Raw genomic sequence first — 23,557 nt, forward strand, 5'->3', positions numbered from 1 at the left:
GTGCTGTAAAGTGCGTAGTAATAGTAAACTATGTCATGACAAAAACTACTTGGTATACTACTGTGTCCAGAGAGAACTTTCCGAGTCTCGCGCCATTTTGTGGCACCCCCGGTGCCTGGCTGGTGGGGGCTCCACTCCACCATCACACAGCCACTGCAGTCACCTTCCTGCTTCGGCCCGCCTTAATCGCCCGTTCCTTTTTCGTGGGCAGGGATCGTTGTTCCTGCAGTCCGGTAGCCCGGAACGGGAGGCCATGAAATTGGCTGGATAGACCAGGGAAGGACAGGGAGTGCCTGGCTGGGCCGAACAATGGAGGTGCCGAGATAGATAGATCTTCGGGGCAAGGCCGTGGTGACTGCTCCTCTCCACCCGCTCCCCTCCCTTCCTCTACCACATTGGTGATCGCATAGCCGATAGACTAGCCAATGTACTCTCGCCGCTTGATTCCTCCTTCTTGCGATGACCGGCCAACTCCAAGTTGATCTGCCGGTGGACATGCACCAGCCAGTCCACGTAGCTTTGGGCTTCGTTGTTCCGGTCCTCCAGCAGCAGCCGAGCAAATTCATACTCCGCCCCATCTAGGCCTTGCCGGGCCAACTGGATGGTCACGGCCTTGGACCCGCGCACCGTGGAGAAGTACTGCAGCAAGTTCCGCACTTGGGCGTTGAGGTGCGTCTCCAGCACCGGCAGGGATGAAGTGTTGGGATTCAGTTCCTGGAGCGAGTCGTGGCCGGGGCCGAACAGGTCCTCCAAGAGGTTGGGCGAGACCTGCGAATGCAGCCAGAGTAGAACGGCCTGACCGTTGTCCACGAGGTAGGCACCGCCGTCTTCGATCTTAGAGAAGCTAGCCCGCAGCGCTGGCGGGACTTGAAGCTGACCGTGCGCGTTGGCGAAACCGTCTTCCGGCTGCAGGTTGTGGATAGGGATGATGCGGGGGTAGAGGTAGAGAGACATTTCAGTGCAGCCAAATGATCGGATCATGCGCATGTCATGGACACGGCGGTCTATCGCTTCGTTGCCACCTGTAGAACCAGTGTCAGTCAGAAGGTCGCCGTCCAATGAGAAAGAAAGATCACTCACCCTTGAACGCCCTGGACTTCACCAAGCTCAGCATGTACATCGAGAATTCCTTCAAGTTCTCCGGCAGAACCAGCTGGCCAGGCGGGTGTGACCCGGAAAAGATCTTGCGGTACCCGCTGAATATATCAACTGTCTTCTCGGAAATGTTGGCACGAATGTCCTTGAGGCTCTTATCGAGTGTCTTGGAGGCAGCTACAGAAGAGGGTTAGCACGAAAAGAAAGTCACTGGGTGTCTGCGAGTTGCCGGTTGACTGACCCTCCTTGGCAATGATTGCCACTATCGCATCCTGATCCACATACTTCATCGTCTCCATGCCACCATCATTGACAGCGGCCACCACGTTGATACACCGGACCCGGCGCTGGCCATCCGCAGAGGTATACAGTAATGCGGCCTGGAAGTGCGCGTCCAGCTTGGGGTCGAGCTTCCCGTCATAGCTGAAGAGAACACCGATAGCCTTCTCCGCGTCCACAGCGCCGATCTCAAGATCGGCTCCCAAGGCATGTTGTACGAAGTTTCCGTGGTAGGACGATACCTGAAGGCCGTTCGAGCATCGCACCTTCATCAAACACTGGTATCCTGTCTCTCGGTTGACAGCATGAGCCAGCTCCTTCCGCACCTTGATGGTGTCGCGGGGTGAGTGATAGTTGGGGTAGAAGAAAGTCTCGCCTCCAGTGAGGGCGGCCACATGCCCTGATCATCAAGTTAGCCTTCCAGGTTCTCCAAACACGCCACGTCTTAGGTTCCAAACATACCAATGGTCGCCACATCCGTATAGACGCCACCCGGAGACGCAATGAAGAAGTCAACGCCCACACCCGCCTCAGCCAGCTTGCTAGCGGTCTTCTTCCATGCCGGATCATCTGTGGTATACAACTTCCGCTCTGCGTCTGTCCCGTGAACGCTCCGGTCATCTCGTTGTTCCGTCAGCTTTCCGGGGCCCCACGTTGGCAGGCTAGCCAGCGCGCAGACAATCTTGCCTCCCGTGGGCTGCAGGGCCGAGAGAGCCGCATTCAAGGTAGGAAGCAATGCTGATTCAGTGATCTTGATATGGGAGAAAATGGCGGGTATCCGGTCTAGAAGAGATGTGATCACGGATCTGTGTTGCACGGGTTAGTAGCTTGGAAAAAGCAATAGCTGACTGGCACATACTTCGATTCGTACGGGTCAACAAACAGGCCCTCACTTAGTGGTACGAATGGCTCTTCCAAATCGGTCATTACCATCATCTGTGCCTGGCCTAACGTCGCCTGAGTGTCCAGTTAGCTCGGGGCTCGCTATTCGGCGAACTGGGACCACCTACTGTGAGATTGTAGAATTGCACCTCCTTGTCGTATGTGACAATGCCAACCTTCGCGCCGGCGGGCAGCTTACGAGCTTTGGACTCATCACCTTCAGAGCCATCCGCCTCCCCATCCTCGCCGTATAAAGCCTCCGCAATACCTGCACAAACGCCCTTCAAGTAACCACGATGTACCGACTCGCGGCTCACATCAATTAAGAAGAGCGTTCGCAGACCCACCGGCTCCTTGTTCCAGTATTCCTTCGGCACCAAAAACTCGACCGTGCCCATCATTAATTCTGGCCGCTGCATGCGGTCCACACGTGCGCCACTTGGATCCAGAGGCGCATAGTATTCGGCGGGCGTGTCATTTGGGAATGTGCACATATTGCAGACAAATTTGCTGCCACCGGCGCGGAAGGACATGAAGGGGTTGATGTACGTGCGGCATCGTCGGCAGCGCGGGGGCCGACATCCCCGAAGTCCAGCACGGGGATCGGTTGCTCGCCAGGGTCCAACGGTGCGAGGGGCTGCAGGACCATGCCCAGAGGAAGGCCGGTGGAGGAGAGGAAGTCGGAGGTCGAGGGGATGTTGTTTAGCGTCAGGCGGGCGTACTTAGGCGAGGAGTTTCCTTGGTCGTGGGCGACAAACGGAATCGAGGCAGGAGGGGGCAGATGCCGGTCCATCGTCGGGTAGACATGGCTGAAGTAATGCTGAGCGGGCAAGTCGCGCGATCGGGGGATGCTGGGGATCTGCTCGGGGTCAATTCGACCTTGCGCGGCCACAGAGTCCGCACCAGTGGGGATCCCTGGCTGCGATGTCATTCCTGGAGCGGACAGTCCAGGCTGAGGAACACCAGCAGGCGCCACGAGCTGCGGGCTTTGGTTCAGGCCTGTGTTGAGGAATTGAGGGGTCGATTGCACACCACCCGCGGGCGGCATCGCGTTGTTGAAGCCTTGCGCCGGGGCAGTCGTGCCAGCTCCGATGTCATGGTGAGCATGACGATGCTTCTTTCGATGCGTCCTAGCTCCAGCATCTGCCGCAATCCCCAGGCCACTCATCTGAGAGGCCAGACCAGCCATACTGGGATCTCCGGTGGCACCCATTGGTGCCTGTTGCGCGGTATTGTACGCGGCATCTGGGCTCTGAGTCGCGTATGGCTGCTGGGGGGAACCGTATGCAGGCCACTGATTCGGCGACGGATTGCCATAGCCAGCTCCCGGCTGGGGAGGAGCTGCACCCGGAGGATAGCCAGCGGCTGGGTATGGTTGAGGAGGGAGGTGTTGGGCTTGAGGGTTCGAAGGGTCGTTACCGGCGCCCTGGCCCATTGCGTGATACATCTGGTCAGCCATGGTAGATCATACCGTGGAGGGAATCGGAGGTGGAGGAGATCAGTAGAGCATGACAGACGAAGCTGCACCCCGCGGTGTTGACGATATACCGGATTGACCACCTTTACCTCCCGCGGATTTACGTGGCTCCGAAGCTCTTCACGTGTGGAACCGTGACTGAACCCACTGAACCAACTTGACTCCAAGTCTCAAGCACAAACAAAGAACAAAACGAACAACCGAATTTTAGATCCATGTTCATTCAGTCTTCCCTCGTTCCCCCCAGCTTAATATTACGAAGCCAAGAAAGATCCCCGAGGAGCGGGCGACTTCGTCCTGTTAGATACTCCGTCGCCATTGCCTCCACCGCTATTCCGCCTACACGGGATAAACATTCAATATTAATATGCCCCAATGCATCCATTCCGCCTCCGTGCTGAGGCAGGCTAGTGAAGAAGTCGGAAACTTCCTCCGACCATCCATCTCGGTCGGATAGCATTGTGCGCTTCCAATAATTATCCAGTGGCCGTCACACATGCCTAACCCTCTCGATGCTTCTGCCCCTGTCATCCGTTCACGAACCCCCTATCGCTAGACTCACTGGATGGCTGCATGGCTGGGTTGGCTGGCCCTAATCTCTGGACGTGCATACCCTCGAATCAATTGATTCGCGCTTATCGGATTGCCCTCCAATTTTGCCAAATCGCCGGTAGCCCCGTCTGGAGGTTTTAGGCTTGGTTCATTCTCACCGTCTCTTTTTCGACGCTCCTGGATCGGAGCTTAGCCCCTCCATCTGGCGTCACCATCGGACATCAAAATTATACCTCCCGTAGAATAGTCTCTAGCGTACTCCCCTGCACGGTAAGTTGCCTCTGTCCCTTTTAACAGGGCGCTCTGATGTTTGATGTTTGCTTTTTCTTCTCCCAACCTTATCTCTTCCCTCCCCTCTTCATTCCGTATGATGGTTCTGACAGTCAACCCCCTAGACCCAGATCGGAAAACCAAGGGGAATTCCACGAATTCGATTGGAAACCCGCTTCCTCTGGTACCACCGCCGATGGCTACGATCCAGGATGATGATGAGCGTCTGCTCGCCCGAATTGGCTATAAACAGGTACGGTGGACATGCCCGCCTAGCTCCGGAATCTGCGGGTATTGCCGTCTAACCTTATTTCCCCGGTATCCAGGAGTTGCGACGAGAATTCTCGAAATGGTCCACCGTGTCGTATGCTATCTCCATCCTCGGTGTCCTCGGCTCGGTGCCAGCGACATTTGGGTCGCCGCTAGCAGCGGGAGGCCCAGCAACCGCCGTATGGTGCTGGTTGATCGGCTCTTGCATGGCCATGTGCATCGGGAGCTCTGTAGCAGAGCTGGTCTCTGCATATCCAACCGCAGGTGGCATGTACTTTGTCACAAAGCACGTGGTGCCTCCTGACCAAGTCCCCATCTTTTCGTGGATTCAGGGTTGGTGCAATCTGCTGGGACAGACGGCGGGGGTGTCGAGTGTGGCCTATACCGTCAGTCAGATGCTGCTGGCATGCGTCAGTATGAACTCGGATCTCGTCAATGGCGAATACTCATACACACCGTATGGGACTCCCAGTCATCGATCGAATGTATATGCTAATGCTATGCTAGAACGGCAATGCAGACCGTGCTGGTATCTATTGGAATGCTGGTCATTCTCGGCATCCTCTGTTCCTTGAGCACAAAAACCTTGCATCGACTGATTCTATGGTTTGCCCCAATCAACAGTATGAGTCCAGCCCACACATCTCCTTCCAAGTTCTGATCTCAACTAGTCTCCGCTACGATCTGCATCTGTGTTGCACTTCTATACCTCACCCCAGACAAGCAGCCGGCCTCGTGGGTCTTTACCCACTTTACGGACGGCTCCGGGTGGGGCTCCAAAGTATTCTCTTTCTTCTTGGGTTTCTTGTCCGTTGCGTGGACCATGACCGATTACGATGGGACGACACAGTACGTATAGCCTCGTATGTGAGCTTCACATGATTCTAATTTGACTTTCTCTACAGCATGTCAGAGGAAACGCACGATGCCGCTGTGCGTGGCCCTGTCGCTATCAGGACTGCAGTGCTGGTATCTGGAGCCTTTGGGTGGCTTCTCACTGTCTGCTTGTGCTTTTGCTTGACTGATTTTGAGGGAATTTTGAGCTCTCCGACGGGCCTACCCGCCGCTCAAATATTCTTGAATGCTGGTGGAAGGCGTGGTGGCACTGTGATGTGGGCCTTCGCTATCCTGGTCCAATTTTTCACGGGCTGCTCAGCTATGTTAGCAGACACTCGAATGGCATATGCCTTCGCCCGAGACAACGCACTTCCATTTTCTGGATTTCTTTCAAAGGTCAACCCCTATACTCACACTCCCGTCAACGCGGTCTGGTTCGTGGTATTCTTCAGCATCTGTTTAAACGTCATTGCGATTGGCTCCACCGAGACGGCAACGGCCATATTCAGTGTCACGGCCCCAGCACTCGACTTGTCCTATGTGTCTGTCATTCTGGCACATCAGATATACAAGAACAAAGTCAAGTTTGTTGAGGGGCCGTTTACTCTAGGAAGATGGGGCACTCCTATCAACTACATTGCTGTAATCTGGGTGTTGTTTATCAGTACCATCCTCTTCTTCCCATCCCAACTGCCTGTGACCGCCGCCAACATGTAAGAGCCCTCCTGACGACCATGCAAACTACAATATACTAATATCCTTTGGGCTAGGAACTATGCAATCTGCGTTGCTGCCTTTATCGCCATATTTGCTTTGGTCTGGTGGTGGGTGGCAGCAAGAGGGTAAGACAGCTTTCCAATGATCAGGGCAGCAGCAAGTACTGACACTATGTTAGAACATACACAGGACCCCAGACCAATGATATCATTAACCAAATACCTAGCGAGGAGAACGGAAATGACTATGACGAGCCCGACGACTGCTCTGTGTAGAAGATATCATATGTCACCAGACAAGATTATCTATTACGTTACACTCAGATCGACAATTGATAATTTTCATAGACGGGTATAGAGAGGGAAACAATATGGGAGTTTGGGTAGCTGTAGAGAGCAATCGTTGTCTCTTTGATTATTGATTATTGCATTTGAGCACGACCTCACTGGAAAGCTTGTTTCTAAAGCTTCTAATAAATTAGGATGGATTTAGCTAACCCATTTGATGCTTAATCTAACGTCTTTCGGGTAGCATTAAAATGTGCACCAACTTGCTCCCGCCATGAGCTTAACACCTAGTCGAGATTGTACGTGTGTTTACATGTAGGATCCGAGAACCTGTGAAATCGGCGCCGAAAATAACCACTTTTGACGCCAGAAACGGCCCCCTTTCCACGGGTAACTTTGGCGCTAAAACCCTTTGCCCGGGGCAGGCACCCCCAAGCATAGGTGATAGATAATTTAATTACACAGTACCAAACTTTATTCAGCCGAGAAAGGTATCTTAAAGTGATTGTAGACTTGGGAGATCATCACAAATGGGTGTTGTGCCGGAATGGTCTAACGCGGATTGACTCGGATCTCTTGTAATCGGTCAATAGTCTGTTCGGAGGCTGCCCAGCAGTCGTCTTTTTGGTCTTTATTTCCCTTTATTGCTTTAGGAGTTAACTGTATGGCTACCTTTAGTGTTCATATTGAGGCTCTCTAGTCCTGGTGGATATGGAATCTACTGCTAATTGTACCACTTAAACAATTTAATGATACTACCTACAACTCTTAATTACTTCCGTGAGAGCAGGGAAAGCTTCACTTAGCCTGCCGGGTTGACTGGCAAACTGCGCACTTCCTTGTCCTGTTTATCTGGTCTCAGTCATCCCGCTGTATATCTTCTTGTCTGGCAGATCATCTCGGCCTTGACAGTTCAATGAACCATCGCTCGTTATCTTTCCCTCTCTGCTCCTTCGACCGGACCGCACCCGCTCCCCTGGCCATCTGTGCTGGCTCAGAGATATTTGTCTCACACCCTTCCTTCTTATTGACACTCTCGACTGCGCCTTCTTTTGAAGGAAGGACGTTCCTGCTCACACTTTCCCCTTCACTTCAACGTCTTCTATTCGCATCAAGGATCTTCATCAGATTCCTTCTGTCACGACATTTACTTTTGCTCCCCAATCTCACTTCACAATGAACTCTGGCGACATACAGTCTGTGGCTTTTCAGTTCCACCTTTTCGGGGACCTCTGGCTTGAAGATCCCAAGAATTTTCACAACGAGATTGACCTGTCTGAGATAACGCAATATCTGGCTCTCATCGAAGCACTCGACAAGAGATGGGAGCATCGTACGTCATTTCTGGCTTCTTCGTCTTCTTAACCATGAGTCAGCTGACAAAAAGTAGGCCCACGGATTAGTTGGAATCTGGACTCGGCTTTTGCGAAGTTTGTCGAGCGAGAGACAGCTACATGGAGCAAGCAAGGGGTAGAAAGACCCTCTCATGATCTTTTACCCCCAAGTGGCTCTATAGAGTCTTCGCTCGCATGCCACCTCATGAATCCAACCTATTACGTCGCAAACCCCGAGGATCGAATTACCGATGATCCTTCAAGCCCAACGATGGAGTTACTACACAATAGTGGCTTTTCATCGCAAAATGCGTTAATCTTCGACCAGGTATGCCGGACGGGGCGAACTGAGGACATGATCGAGTTTTATACCGATGAGTTCTATCAGCCCCATCGCGATTTTGTACGTGAAATTCGAGGAAACATGGCTGCAATCGTTGAAATTTGCTGGGGCAACACTGTCTGGAAGGAGATGAAGAGAGAATTAGGTCCCCGACTGGTTCGATATCTTCTCTGGGGGGTTTTCAAGCCTGTGAGGCTTTATCTTGAACTTGATGAAAGCCACCGATCTCTAAAGAGGTTCATTCTCCATGTCCGACACCCAGAGTTCTTTGTCAGAAGCGGCCTAGCTAAACTTGGTCTTGAAGCCCGGAAAATCTACGGAGAGGCCCAAGATCTAGCTTTGACAGTGGCTAGACGGCTAGTCGGTGATGGAAAAGATTTTACCGTCAACTGCTTTCCTTGCCTCCCTTCTCTTCAGGTCAATCGACTTACTCGCAAACAAGAGAATCTTCGTGACAAGAATGATCAGCTAGCCTTGAAGGCTTTTGAAGCAGCTTTTCCAGAAACGTACCAACGCCGAGTTCGCAGAAAGGAGGAATCAGAAGAGATAAAAAGTGTTACTTCAAGGTTTGACAGTGTCTCTAAAACCGATGATGAAGTTCGAAAGGGAAGAAGTTCCGCAGGATAAATTGGTGATATAACCGAAGGTTTTTTCCTTAATCAGCAACTACTAACAGACATACAGGAATGCCTTGAGAGAGACAGAGCCAAAAGATTAAAGGAAACCATTTCGTCTTTTGAGAAAGTTCACCAAGATTTCCTTGATGAAGAGTTCCAACAAGATTTCAGCGATTTGGAAGCCCCCTGGAATATGACACGAGAATGCACCACTTGGGAAGCACTTCCACAACAGTTTGTTGACTGGATCCAAGCCCAAGCTGGCCTGAGACTTAATGGGGAGCCAATATCGAATCGAGATATGCTTGTATTGGCTTTCAGCTTTTGAACTGGAGAGAACATGATAAGTCCTTTGATCCAGGTACACCTCCTATCATTGCTCTTGCAGTTGATGTGGCATTACAATATGTCAAGGAAATAGCGCAGACAGGAGGTGGTCTGATGCAAAGTTGCACAATCCCAGGACCTGCCGAGCAAGTGATTCAAAGGAAGTGTTTCACATGCAAAAAGCCTGTTCTTGATGATGCTTTCCCGCGTTTCCAAAAGGACATGCTAGAAGCTTATGTCATTGTGGTCCATGAAGGATCCAATTGTGGTCGGCTGGATTGCGAAGGACAAAATTCAGCTCTCACCCCTATCAACCCTCGGCAGAAATATACACGTCTAAGAACACGAGCGTTGGCAATTTCTGCTAGAGCCAGGAAGGAAACATCTCATATTGCCGTACTACTCCGTTCAGGATCAGATTTGAGAGACTGTGCCGAAGAGGTCCTCGTGCAATGTCCGAACAAACGGTGTGGCCATAAGAGAACATATCGTGCGCGCTGGACAATCCATGATCCTCCTAGGCTTTTACAGCCCCATTTGACATGCAAAATCTGCAAACACAGTACGGCATACTTTCGCGCCGTTGATGCCAAAATTCCAACCGTGAGGCGGCCTTGTATGATGTTTTGAAAAGATTTAGGGACATTGGATGCAACCTAATGGAGTTTCCAAAACTTCCAAAGATCATTTTTTCTGCTAAACTCACCTACAGAGATAGGTTCGAACTGCTTAAGAAAGCCAAGGACCCATCTTATGTCATTCAACTCACGGGGAAGGCCCAAAGGAAGAGGAAACATGATTTTGCCTAGTACAACAGGCTGAGGCATATTCTGAATGAGGCAATGAGTGCGGAGAGTGGCAGCCCGGGAATGGGCGAAAATGACCTGAGGGAAATTCACAAGTACGCCATTTGCAGGTGTAATAGTAAAAGACTACATACCCTATGAATCGATGGATGGTCCATATTGATACTCACTGTTGTAGTCGACATGTTGACTGTCAGTCGTTTTCCAATCTACTTTTACAAGCCCCGTCCATTATATGCTCGAATATTAGACCGTGTCATGACGACACTTGGTTCTTTCAAAAGTCCCGACCAGCAATATCAGCCACGAGCACCCCATGGTCCGAGGCAGGGCTTCCAAACCGCAGGTGGTGGCCATCAACTGAGCTAATTTATCTTTCCCTGTGCCAAGATCCATGAATGGTGGATATCCGACACTGCAGGTACTATTTACTGGCAATAATATCGTTTGACATAGGATTGCATCCCACTCACTCGATTGCTCCTCGGCATCAGCTCGATTCGACAGATTTTTGTGTGACGATACCTCAATCTCAAGGTCCCGATCCGGACAATGGACAACGTTGTAACAATCTAGCTGCATGTTGTGTCAGTTGCTGTACATGCGGAGTTGTGTAATCGTAGGTCGTTTGGATCCCTACACATTGTACCTTGCCGTGCTAATGCTTGCAGATCTGCCTGACTTTGGCAACGAAAAAGCTTTCGGTGTAGGAATGCGGCATTTCATTATATAGCCAATCATATGGCTACAAGAATCAGATATCATAGTACCAAGAAGCTATCAGATCTAGCAAAGGTTGCTCCGCCATCTTTCATGATGCCTTTCTCCGTATACTACAGGTACCAGTCTTTCTATAGGGCCAGCGAGGGAACTATGACCTAGCGATGGTCACTGACATTGATCAGGGCGTTCACTAAAGCATGCATATTCTTTCGGGGTGAGGCAGATGAATTATTGCGCTATTTCGGCTCCTTGCTCGGGCATAACGACAATGATTCCGAGGAGATTACAACATGGGCCGAGAATTACACTAGAATAGATGCCGAATTCATATCCCTTATGTACCGGTTTCCTATTCTCAAGTCTGCGGTTCTAAGGCTGTAGCTTACTTGCCTTAAATTCTTTAGAAAAGCGATGATGATAGGAAAGTATGATCTATTTCAAGTCCGGAGCGAGTGATCGCGACGATCTCGCGATCGTATACGTCCAAGACCATGAATTTAGCGACTTGAAGATCCCTAATACACCAATTTTCTGTCCAAAGGTCCCAAGCGTGATGAATCCTCCAAACGACCACGAGAAATAGGATGAGGACTGGCAACTTCAAGTGCTCATACTATATGTACTCTGGATACCAGAAAATCTAGATCGAGGACCGATCTCAATAAGCCTCCAAGTGGTAATCAATCGTGCATCCCGATACCTGCCAATTGCTACCTAACTTGCAACAACAACACAGCCCCGAGCGGTATTGACCGACTGGAACTCATTCAACGTACTTTTGACATAATGCTAAACCCAGCCTTCACTTGAGGGGTAAATAACACCGAAGAGGCAATAATCGCTGCCAATGTCATAATGGAGGCTTGCATGTTTCTCCACTCTAACAGAAGGCCACGGGAGATCCTCTAGGACCGGAGAATTCTTGATTTCTCTTCTTTTCTTATCTTTCTACCGCCCAGTGTTTCTCTTACAAGTTCAGAAGTTCGGCCAATTCGAGTTATCGGATGTGGCTTTTCTAGCAGACAAGAAATTTTCCCCGTGCGCAAAAAGCCAGCTTTGTATTCACTATCAAGGTGTTCCTCTATCCCAACCATAAAATATGATCTTAGTAGTTTACCATTCCTGAACCTCGCCAGTGTATAGAACGACCTTGCCACCGTACTGCTCCTTGGTTCCCTCGGTGATCACGCTCACCATACCACCGGTGGACTTCTCAATGGTATCCGGTGCCGATTCAATCCCCCAGCCCTTCGCGGCAGAGTTCCCCATGTCGGTCTGAACCCAGCCAGGATCCAGGACGAAAGTGTTAAGCCACTCATCTTCGGCGTTGATCCGAACACCATACCAGGGGAGAATTGATTTGGAGGCGCCATATGAGGCACTAGGAATGGGTGGCTGGCGTCTAGGAAGAGATTTAGTATCGATGCATAGATCTTGTGATGCGGGTATCCTTACCCCAAAGCTCCGGCTCCAGATCCCATGATGGCGAAAACCGGCTTCATTGCCGACTTCTGAAGCAGATCACGCGTGGCCTGGTAGAGTGACACAACGCTCAACACGTTCACCTCGATGTGCTCGAGGATATCAGCCCGCTTGACATCCTTGACAAAGGGATACACCTTGGCGATGCCGGCATTGGCGACGACGTAGTCGAGGTGATCGACACCATGGTCGGTAGCCTCCTTGACGGCGTCGAAGGCAGACTGCTCGACGCTGGCATCATACTTGACCACGATAACACGGCTACCTTCGCCTGTAGATAGCTTGGCGAGTTCCTGGGCAGTTGCATGCGCGGGATCACGGACCGCAGCAACGACAATCTATTGGTGGTGCCTCGGGTCAGCCACTAGCTCGTGCTGAGTGAAGTCGCAATTGAGAAAGAGGAACCCACGTAGTCCGGCTTTGCGACGAAGCCCTTCACGAGCCCAAGGCCCAAACCGCGGTTAGCGCCGGTCACGAAAGCAACAGTCGAAGCCTTGATATACGATAAAGACGTGTAAAAATTCAGGAGAGCAGAAGTCAATTCGGGGGTCCGCGTCGGGTCAACACGAACTAATGTAGCCGGATGTGTACGCACAACAAGAATAGCCAGAATCGGCTGGTTCATATGTTTCCATATCGGAGTGAAACACGATCATTGATTACCAATCTACATATCTTGAGGGTTCCTTTTAGATTACAAATACAACATCTATGTTCCAAGTTAGTGATGCCGCAAACAAAGAACTATCCGGGTCAATTCGGAGGGGCCGAGAGGCGGCGGGCGATGGCGTGGATTGGCAGGAAACGAAAAGCAGATATTGGCCTTCGCATAGTGGGGGTCTACTGGACCCTGGCCTACCCTCGGTGGGCACCCGAGGGTAGCGTATTGAAGCTAAGATAAGACAGACGCGTTACTTCCAGTCCCACTGTGATCGGGCGCGCATGTGCATCATAATCATGCATTGCCCCTGGGAGGGGCCGAGGAGGCCGTGAAGTAGTCACATAATTCGATCGGGTCACGTTCCGCGAATAGAGACAGGCTGAAGGGATGCTTAGTCCTGAGCTAAAGCAACTATGGGCCTTATACGAAGTGTATGTAACCATTATTGCTCTTATATGCTGCAAGATGACTGGGTTCTCTTTCTCTTGCATACTGGGCGGTTTGCTTACATCTCTCCATCTGCGATTCGTTGAGACAACCGCCTGCCGTTCAGCTATAGGTGAGATGCTCTGTAGTGTTGGTCATCAATGTTAGCCAGAGAGAGTACAGTACACAGCCTTCGACTTCTTGATGGAGCTTCTACCAAAGGAAAGGGGACCGAGTTAGAGTCTGAAATCCGTCTTACATTGCTCACACAGATCGGGAGGGTAATCAAAATCATCAAACATGTGTGTATATTGCTAGCACCGAATGACTGTGCAGAGGGATAGTAGAATCTTGATGTATTGATTTTTCCTCTTTCGCTGCTGCCACTAATCTCCTGAGGCAATCATGTCGACTTCACCAGAGATCCTGCCAGAACTGGGGAGACTTTCCCAAAATTGAGCGCCAGGCTGGCCGACCTTGACCTACGAGACGTCGCATGGAAGATATCTGTTTTAGTTGTTGCCCTGATCATCACTCAGGCGATCTGTGTAGGTATTTATCAATGTATGTATCCGCTATAGATTCAAGTACTGGTCTGTGCACTCAGTGCCATCGCCGTGTATCTGTCGCCACTGGCGAACATTCCGGGGCCCAAGTTAGCTGGTAAGAGAGGACCCAGTTGACCTTACTTTGATGGAGGGAGCTGTGAATTGATCTATCTTTCAGCCTTGACGCACTGGTATGAGGCTTACTACGAAGTGTGGCTTCATGCACCAGCGATGTCATTACCAGGTATGCCTTTGGTGACAGTTTCGAGTTCATGGAGCGCACCTACTTCGGAAAACCCTCCTTCGACGCCACCGACATGTTCTTTGGGCTGACTCGTATCATTATTTTCTTCCCGTGGTTTGCCCTTCTGATGCAGAAGTCTCCCGGTTGGCTTGTCAAGGCTATGATGCCCAACCTGGCAGAGCTCGTGGACACGAAATCGGTATGTGTGTCATCTTATCCCTGGTACGCTGCAGGTCAAGCTAACCTCCAACGAAATGGTGGGTTGAGCGAGTTCGCGAGATCAGAAGTGACCCAAATCCAGAAAGAATCAAGAGTACAATCTTGAGGGTATTCTCAGTAGCAACTTGCCTGCCGCTGACAAGACTGATGCTTGTTTGGCAAGTGAGGCACAGCTCGTCATATTTGCTGGCGAGGGCACCACCGCATTTACCCTCATCGCGGCTGTGTACGAGATTCTGGCGAATCCTCCCCGCCCTTGAACGACTCAAGGCTGAGCTCGCGGCAGCCATCCCGGATGAGGACTCCATCCCACCTTTTGCGCAGGTTGACGGGTTGCCCTACTTCAATGCCGTCTTGCAGGAAGTTATCCGCCTGCACCCAGGAGTCATGAATCGCCAGTTGTGTCTCGCTGCTGACCAGCCTGTCGTGTACCGTGATAAGCATGTGTCCGGCCGCGAGTACGTCGTACCTGCCGGCTTTCTTGTCAGCATGAGTCCTCTGTGCCTGCATTTGAACCCGGATGTATACGATGATCCGTATGAGTTCCGTCCGCAACGATGGATTGACAATCCCCAGCTGGCCCGTGCCTTTTTAGCCTTCTCGAGGGGCACTCGAGCCTGTGTTTGGTAAGTATAGATTTCCTTCTCCCCTGGTATGCTCTTTTAAGCTGACCCAAAGATAAACACGATTAGGATGAATCTTGCGCGACGTGAAATGGCCGTCGTGCTGGCCACGTTATTCCACAGATATGACCTGTACCGCGGGCAGCGAGGCCGCACGCTCGAGTTGTATAGTACAGAGCGAGCCAGGGATGTTGATGCTAACTTTGACATGATCACTAGAACGGAAGGAGAACGCCAAGAATTGCCAGACATTATCCGGTATATATGTCGCGAGCAACCATTCAAACACACCGAGCGTTCTCGCAGAGCATAGATTGCTGGACAAGCTCCGAGCTACTGGCGACTTCAGGATTGTCTTCACTGGTGCCTTCAAAGTCGGGTTTCTTCATTTCGTAGGCGCTACGGCGGCACTACTGGCGAACCAGGTACCCCGAGCCCCGTCAAATGGAAAATTCTCGGCAGGAATGATATTGTTTGACTTTTTTTTCCAATTGCCAAAAGCCGGATCTCCTCCTGCTGCAAGTAATTGGGAGCATCTGCGACGCGATGCACGAGGGGTGCAGCTACGTACACAGGCGGAAATGGAGGGGAACAAGCAAGTAGGAAGTAGTCCCCCAGCCACCCCCACTTTTTCCCGCGCAGATTCTCACTTCCCCCTCCTTCCGACGTTGCGACACAGCTGTACAGTACTTTACACGATTATATGGTCTACGCCGAAAATACATTAGAAGAACAAATTTGGGGTCCCTCAGGGAGCATGCATGGCGAGCTTGGTAGAGGTAGGCTGTCTAGATTACACCACGCGAAAAAGGGAAAGCCACCAAGAAAAGCCAATCCACCCGCCCCCACTATTTTAGCAGAGGAAAACCCCACGCTCAAAGAGAGACTGTACCGCCGAACCCAACTTGATTATTAAGATCAAGCAGTTTACAGCTCACCGCAGTCGACAATGGTGGGCTTGACAGCGGAGCGGACGGAGCCGGAGGAGGAGCCGAGGGCCTCAATCTCCTTCACGACCTGCATGGAAGCCTCGTCGGCAACCTCGCCGAAGACGACGTGCTTGCCATCGAGCCACGAGGTGACAACGGTGGTGATGAAGAACTGGGAGCCGTTGCTGAACCGGAGAAAGAAAGGCAGGTCAGTAAGGATCCAGGAGGCTCCATTGGGATCAACCTGAGCCGGAGGAAAGAGACTTACGTGTTGGGACCAGCGTTGGCCATGGACAGCAGACCGGGGCGGGTGTGCTTGTACTTGAAGTTCTCATCGGGGAACTTCTCGCCGTAGATGGAGCGACCACCGGTGCCCTATTCCGAATGGAAACAACAGGCATTAGAGACACGCCCACAAGGGGGAGAGAGAGGTCATTCCCGGCGAGGGAGAGATGAGGTAAGCTTAAAACTCACGTTGTGGCGGGTGAAGTCACCACCCTGGAGCATGAACTGGGGGATGATGCGGTGGAAGCCGGAACCCTTGTAGCCCTGACCCTCGGGGAGCTTGCAGAGCTCACGGAAGTTCTTGGCGGTCTTGGGGACATCAGCCTCGTAGAGGTTGAAGTTGATGCGGCCAGTCTTGGCTGTGGAGGAAGTCAGCGTCAAAGTCAATGGCAAGCGACATCACAGGGATGGACAGTTTCAGGTGGATGAGATTGGATGGGAAGCCTCAATGAAAGGCTGGAGGGGGGAAAAGAGGATGTGGAGGGTCAATGAGTTTTACCCCTCCACCCCTCCTCGCAGTTGAAAACGGGCATGTACTGTCAACGGGAGGGAAAGACTTACGGGTGCTGCTGCCCACAGGGGCGTACTGGATGTCGAAGAAAGCCTTGGTGTTGGACATGGCTGCGGATGATGCGAATGATCGATAGGCAATGGGGTGGAAAGAACAAGAAGAAGAGAAGAGGGAGGGTGGGGTTGACCTGAGGCGGCAAAACATGGTGAGGGGCAGAGGACGGAGCGGGACAACTCGTTTGCCGGGCTGCATGCGGGTTAGCTGCTGCGGTGCGCCAGAAAGACCATGTGTGCTGTAGAAGTAGATGCCTCGACACCTTAACACATGAGGCGCTGTTGGGAGTTCTCCAGGAAGGACATGGCCTTCGGCAGAAGGCGCTTTCGGTCAGGGCAACGCGGCTATCCAAGGACAGGTCCTCAATGCCCTCCGTCAGCCACATGGAAGAGAAAGACTTACATAGTAAAAGTACAGACGATGGAAGTTGCGGATAACAGAAGCTATAGGGGGAAAAATTGAAGCTCGCCGCAGAAAAGCTCCCAGAGCTTCGTGATTATATAATCCCGGGAACGCCCTTCCGTGTCCGGCGGGGATGGACACTGCGCTTTGTTACCCTTGACGCTGGTTACTGGGGTATTAAAATAGCATCCATTCCGGAATAGTAGAGAAGTAGGATTCCCATCACTTGATCATTGCGATTTCAGGGTGAAGAGTCCCGATTTTCTAGCCAGAACTGCTTACTTCCAACCATGTTTCAATCGCTCATCCAAGGTACAACTCTAACGGCAGATCGAGATACTTCTGGTAGTCCAAGTCCCTGTTCTGCTCTTGTGCAAAGCACTCAACATGGGCCATAATGTAACCTTTATGGGGAATGTAGCGGAGTTTTTGTCCGATCATAAATCAATTACTAACCGATATTTCCAAGGTTGATGACCGTCGCTGAAAAGGCCCGAAAGCCACATAGCGACCGTGGATGGAACATCGACTCTAAGTCGGTAAAATAATCCGAACTTTGAAAGTATGTAGAGTGATGTTAGCCAATAAAAGCCAAAGTACGCATCAAATTAGAAAAAGGGTGGTTGGACGCATCGCTTGCGAAATAAATGGGCATGGTATATCAATGCAACGCCATCGAAAACTCGTTTGTGGACTCTTGTCTGAGGTTTTCCCACCACGATTGGGACCACCAACCAGCTCTTCCATGGAATCTGATTCACCATAAAAACGAGATCACGTATAGGATATATGACCGATAGCTCGGGCTTGGGGGGCATGTGATGATCTTTCCTCTTCATGGGCTCCCTGAATCAAACTTGTACCAGAGACATACCTATCTGAGTGAACTCGGTGGGTTTTCTTTCTTCTACAAAGCACCCACCAACGACGCAATGCATCAGGATTCTCCATGCGTATTCTCACTATGCTAAAGCAGACAAACTAATACTCAAAGAACAATCTCCAAAACATAATGGGCCCGTCTGGTAGTATATATTGTAAGCTGGACCTTAGAAGCTTTATGTTAAGCTTAATTTTATTTGACCCATTTCCATCGATTCTACAACATCCTGGTTGGGGAGTCTCTCGGAAAACATTATACTTTGCGCATCGCCCCCTCGATTTCTCCGGGTTAACTTCACGCGTACGGAATGATAATTGGCAGTCTAAGATTATCCACTCTCATTCTCAGCTGCCTCGGAGTCGACCCAGCTGTTATGCGAGATAGTAATTCCGACTATAAAGAGCTTCATTTGGACCCAGGGCAGCAGCGGAGATGGCCGTGTGTTTGAGCAGAGATTGTTCATCAAACCGACCAGAAAGTGGCTACCAATTCCCGACCAATGTACTTTATCTTTCTTGGCATTGGAGTTGATGTTGAGCTACCGCCAGCAATATATACAGCGGGATAGGTGGAAGCAGCACGGCAAGACAAGGATAGGTATCAACCGCCGCAGGCACACATTACGTTTCTTTGTCCCGAAAGTTACCTCGCATAACTGCTCTAAGACGATAGTGGCAATGATGGCTATATGGCTACGGGATATCCTTCCTGACTCTGCGCGCTCATAATTATAGCGTGATTGCTGCAAATACGCTTTGTAAGCACATATAGAGGCATGAATGAGATGTGCATGATATCTGCATATATTCTTTTCATGGGAACACCCGAAGTCGTGGAGATTTAAATAGACAATACCTACTGGTCCCACGAAGGATCCCTGCAGAACATCTGGATGTTAAATCCTATTGATAGATGCATATGGTGGAAGTCCGAGTTACTAAAACATCAATTGGATGTATGCTGTAAACAAGATAATGCATACTGATAGTATCTTCATTTGCATGGTGTACGCCCACTTTATGAGATAAGTTTCAGTCATTGTGCCGACATAATGTATTGTAGTTCAAAGTATTGGAGATAGAAATTTAGTAGAGGACTCACTGGATGGATGCTTTTTTTCTTTCAAAACAAAATATATCTACATTGTAGCCCGGGGTCGGCTTGTACGGTGTCGATGCAAGACCCTGTCCAGAGGGTCTCTCTTAGGGTATGAGATCAAAAGTTGCCTTATTCAGCATCCAATAGGCAGTTTGGTCGAGTGGTCTAAGACGTTTGACTCGAATGGACAATCTTTAACTTGTTCCTTGGATATCAAATCCCTTCGGGGGCGGCGGTTCGAATCCGCCAGCTGTCGGTTTACCTTTTTTCTTTTTTTTTTTTATTTAACTTCCCTCTTCGTTTCTTATTCAACCACCTTTAAATGTAGAACCGCCAGCTAATTCGAGTAAAGCTAACGTTGACTGTCGATTCTACCTTGAATTTTATTCTATTTATATTTTCCTCTATATAAGTACTTAAATCTAAATAAACCTAAGAACCTTTAAATAGGCAGTTTGGTCGAGTGGTCTAAGACGTTTGACTCGAATGGACAATCTTTAACTTGTTCCTTAGATATTAAATCCCTTCGGGGGCGGCGTCGAATCCGCTAGCTATCGGTTTACCTATTTTTTACTTCCCTCTTCGTTTCTTATTCAACCACCTTTAAGTGTAGAACCGCCAGCTAATTCGAGTAAAGCTAACATTGACTGTCGAATCTACCTTGAATTTTTCTTCTATTCATATTTTCCTCTACATAAGCATACTTGAATCTAAATAGACCTAAGATCCTTTAAATAGGCAGTTTGGTCGAGTGGTCTAAGACGTTTGACTCGAATGGACAATCTCTAATTTGTTCCTTGGATATCAAATCCCTTCGGGGGCGGCGGTTCGAATCCGCCAGCTGTCGGTTTCCCTTTTTTACTTCCCTGACCACCTCAAGGTTCGGCTAGACGCCCGCTACTTTGATAACTGCTTTGATCCCTGATCTCCCCTGAAAATTCAGCGCTGCACAGTGGCGTTCGATAATTTTGAAATCCCCCCTTTGATTATATAACTTTCTGCCACCCTTTCTGCTATACTAAAACCTCGCATTCCATACTAGACTAGTTAATACACCGTAAAACTAAGCTGCCAGCTTGTTTTGCCCGCTTGCTGTAATAATCCACACGAAGCTAGTTAAATAGGAAACAGAGGCTGTTCGATTAAAGAAATCAATCTCGCTGCTCTGGCTGCAAATAATGCATCATATCCACCTGGATACCACGATATTTACCAGCGATCTGCCTCTCTCAGTGTTGCCCTCGGCTTTGCCGTCGCTGTTGACCTCGCTATCGCTGATACGGATGACCCTGCCGCGATGCCGAAGCCCCTGAGCCCTCTTGCTGAGCTTCGAGAGATCCTCTTAAGTGCTATATTCTCCTACGAAAGACAGGCTCTAATCATTCAGCTCTAATCTCCGAGGGAGCTCACCGCTTCTTCGGGCTTACAGTATGTAGAAGGGGAGGGTGTTTTACATACAGCGCTACACTAAATAAGGGCGAGTGGGGAGCAGCGGGTTTGTTTGGTGTTGATTGTTTGTCAAAATAGCACCTTGGGGTTGTCGATTTATTAATTCTCGCTGTTTCGATCTATACAGCCGTCCTTACAAGCCCACTGCTTCTGCGACTCTCCTCCACCACCGAGGGGATGACGAACAGTCCTTACGGGGAGAAGATCAATGACCCTTCAAGACGAGCCGTTGCGCTGGTTGAAACGGACGGTTTGGTAAGATTGATCTGTTGCTAAAACCCAACTTCAAGCTTGGACGCCCGTCTTTGAACATCTCCGCGATGCTGCCTGCCATTTCTGCCGCAAAGGCCGGCCCGCAAAAAATCCGTACCTTCATGGAAACCGGGTACAGCAAAAGCTGCGACACCTCGCTGGCTTGAAAGGTTGTACCTTAATGCTCGGTGTGTCGGACTACTCGCCGCCCATCCTGAGCTGCGACCCTTTGTCAACGGGGCCTACACGGATGACAATGGGAAAGTTATACCCAAAGAAACAGCAGCTAAAGGAGAAGAGCTCGACGCCCAAAAGACCGAGATAGACGTCCACCAAGACTAAGACAGCCACAGCTTCTGGAAACGACCAAACCCAAAGGGTCACAGCTCAGGATAGGCGGCGAGTAGTCCGATACACCGAGGATTAAGGCACTCGTATCGTCGTGATCTTTGGCATATCTGAACAAAGTCATCGCCATTTAACTCGTCAACCAGAGTATTTGCCCTGCAAACCATGCTTCTGGTTGACGAATGGGCATATACCACTTTCGTCTCGCCGCCATGTGCGTCTTCGAACGAGCATCGAATGGCCCGACGAGACCCAGGATCTGCAAGAGCTTGATCTCCGGTGAAATTGCATCGTAAAATGAATCGATGAAGTTGTTTCGGCCTCCAACAGCTTTGGGTATGATTTTGTAAGGTGTACGGTCGGAATCGCTTTCAAGCGTTCGGTCTTGGACGACGAAATCGGTCTGGGAGTATGAAATCGAGGAGTTGTTTCATGACCCTTCTTAAGTCGGGAAAACAACCTAGTTTAGAAGCTTCTTAGTGGCTCTAGTGGACACAAGTGGTGTTACGGTCATACCTGAAGGACTGGTAGTCTACCTTGACTGATCACTGGGGGGTTTTCAGCAGGTGGATTTGACTTCTCGTCACAACAGCCATAGCAGGGGAACTTTCCACAATAGTCGCCACAGCCATAGCCGGGAGAGAAAGAGTTAACACAGAGTCTGCAGACTGGGCAACAGGTATGATTCGGGGCTGTGAATTGGCAGCAGTCTGGGCAGTAGCATCGTCGATTCTGTTCTTCTTTTTTCTCGTCATAGCGAGGCGGACGCGACAGAGCCTCGTGCTGGAAACGCGGATTCATGATTGTTACTAGTAGATGGTCGTGGATGATGAAAGCGAATCCTTCTTTTGGGGGAGAGGAGAAGGAGGATATTTGACAAAAGAAGAGATTCAAGAGGGCTGAGTAGATGAGGGGAGAAAGGAGAACTGATATAAGCAGTGTGACCGTAGGTTATATCTTCTGAAGCAGAAAGCGTGTCAAAGGATGTTGTTTGACACTGATGGTCGGATATCATGTGCCATATCATGTGTTCTGGTTTTTATCACCTACTTACCTAGATGGCTCATGCTCACTCTCTTTTCCTTTTTCCCCTCTTCGTGCTTCTCGGCAGCTAGATCTCAGTAGCTTGCATCCAGTTTCAGCTTCGCTTTCTGCATGTTCTCCATCGTGGTGGTTCGACAGACACAACCATTGGATCATATATTTGAACAATACATATGGCTTGAAAGAACTATTATTACAGAATATAATCGCAATCGGCCACAGCATATTCCGGATCAGTCTCCATCAACTCATTTCCCCATGGCTTTAAGCAATGAACGGCGTTTCAAATTCCGCTGTATAGTCAAATCCGTTTACCTTGAGCCTGATATGATCATGGAGAATGTTTTCTGGTCCTAGGTTGCCATACGCAAAAGTGTACGGTCCAAGGAGAGCGACGGCCTGAGTAAGATCATGCGTCTATTCCAGTCCCAGGAGCAGGGGTTCCAATGCATGCACTTTTGTGACAACTCGACACTGCTCTTTACTGGGTGATTTTCTTGTATACAATAAATAACAGATCCGTCTATTTGGTTCATAACGAAGATCTTCTTGGAAACCATAAATCAATGATAGATCATCCGTCAAAGACGAGAAGGAAGCCCGTTTACGCCTGCGATCTAACGTAGAAACCGGCGAAGACGGTCCCGAGAAGAAGAGCTTTCCCTCTTAGATAGTCGCACCATCCCCATCATAAGCCTATCTGACGGCATGATTGTGCTGTTCGCTCGGACGGCCGGTCTCTTGCCGTGGGGTTTGCTGTTCGGATCCTTGCTCGGAGTGACCATGGGCCATCCTTAATTACCCGCTGTCTTTGCGCCCACCACCAATGGGATCCAATACGTTTAGAGTCGCGCAGTGATTTGTCGCACGGCTAGATTAAGTTGAAAATGCCGGCCAGCCGAAATGCGGGCTATGTAGACTTGTGAGCAACCGCAGCGTTGAAAATTACTTTTCACACGAGATTCTTGGCGAATCCATGATTGGCCACCAGTATTGGGACTCGAAAGGCACCTTAGTCACTTAACAGGCCAACTGGCAGCTATGAAGGCATATAGGTGTCTTCTGAGATATTACGTTACATACAGCTAGATAGGTCGGCTGTGACGGTGCAAGTCTTACTGTAATGTAAATGCCCCCGCACTATGACAAGTCTGGCGTAAGGGGGTTCATTTTCATACTGTAGCCCTGACTGAAATTTACTTCGTGAGCCTGACTCTGGGTGCCCTCATAAAAGCCTCGGTGGCTAAGAAAGGAAAGCCTCACCCGGCAGAGGAACTATGGTA

General features: G+C 50.1%; 6 protein-coding genes across 6 annotated transcripts; 3 read left to right on the forward strand and 3 right to left on the reverse strand.

Annotated features, from left to right (window-relative positions):
- Positions 1-387: 387 nt before the first annotated feature.
- N7482_000718 (Sec23/Sec24 family protein) lies at positions 388-3,715 on the reverse strand (the record flags this gene model as incomplete). The annotated part of the gene is made up of 7 exons (XM_056682843.1): positions 388-1,022; positions 1,081-1,272; positions 1,337-1,774; positions 1,837-2,180; positions 2,234-2,331; positions 2,385-2,694; positions 2,760-3,715. The coding sequence occupies 7 exons, from the start codon at positions 3,713-3,715 to the stop codon at positions 388-390; spliced, it is 2,973 nt and encodes a 990-aa protein (XP_056546449.1).
- Positions 3,716-4,751: 1,036 nt separating this feature from the next.
- Positions 4,752-6,654, forward strand: N7482_000719 (uncharacterized protein; the record flags this gene model as incomplete). The annotated part of the gene is made up of 7 exons (XM_056682844.1): positions 4,752-4,808; positions 4,882-5,282; positions 5,333-5,448; positions 5,497-5,674; positions 5,731-6,375; positions 6,433-6,504; positions 6,558-6,654. The coding sequence occupies 7 exons, from the start codon at positions 4,752-4,754 to the stop codon at positions 6,652-6,654; spliced, it is 1,566 nt and encodes a 521-aa protein (XP_056546450.1).
- A 1,188-nt stretch (positions 6,655-7,842) lies between these two features.
- Positions 7,843-8,970, forward strand: N7482_000720 (uncharacterized protein; the record flags this gene model as incomplete). The annotated part of the gene is made up of 2 exons (XM_056682845.1): positions 7,843-7,999; positions 8,057-8,970. The coding sequence occupies 2 exons, from the start codon at positions 7,843-7,845 to the stop codon at positions 8,968-8,970; spliced, it is 1,071 nt and encodes a 356-aa protein (XP_056546451.1).
- A 2,959-nt stretch (positions 8,971-11,929) lies between these two features.
- N7482_000721 (uncharacterized protein) lies at positions 11,930-12,923 on the reverse strand (the record flags this gene model as incomplete). The annotated part of the gene is made up of 3 exons (XM_056682846.1): positions 11,930-12,218; positions 12,272-12,636; positions 12,708-12,923. The coding sequence occupies 3 exons, from the start codon at positions 12,921-12,923 to the stop codon at positions 11,930-11,932; spliced, it is 870 nt and encodes a 289-aa protein (XP_056546452.1).
- A 958-nt stretch (positions 12,924-13,881) lies between these two features.
- N7482_000722 (uncharacterized protein) lies at positions 13,882-15,026 on the forward strand (the record flags this gene model as incomplete). Its single annotated transcript, XM_056682847.1, has 5 exons — positions 13,882-13,937; positions 13,993-14,048; positions 14,112-14,124; positions 14,178-14,434; positions 14,560-15,026. 5 exons carry the CDS (start codon positions 13,882-13,884, stop codon positions 15,024-15,026), a joined length of 849 nt encoding a protein of 282 aa, XP_056546453.1.
- Positions 15,027-15,946: 920 nt separating this feature from the next.
- cyp4 (peptidyl-prolyl cis-trans isomerase) lies at positions 15,947-16,852 on the reverse strand (the record flags this gene model as incomplete). Its single annotated transcript, XM_056682848.1, has 4 exons — positions 15,947-16,133; positions 16,217-16,323; positions 16,423-16,592; positions 16,795-16,852. 4 exons carry the CDS (start codon positions 16,850-16,852, stop codon positions 15,947-15,949), a joined length of 522 nt encoding a protein of 173 aa, XP_056546454.1.
- Positions 16,853-23,557: the final 6,705 nt, after the last annotated feature.

The sequence above is a fragment of the Penicillium canariense genome, assembly GCF_028826845.1.
Source record: "Penicillium canariense strain IBT 26290 chromosome Unknown utg000001l_segment0_segment0, whole genome shotgun sequence".
Classification (NCBI taxonomy): Eukaryota; Fungi; Ascomycota; class Eurotiomycetes; order Eurotiales; family Aspergillaceae; genus Penicillium; species Penicillium canariense.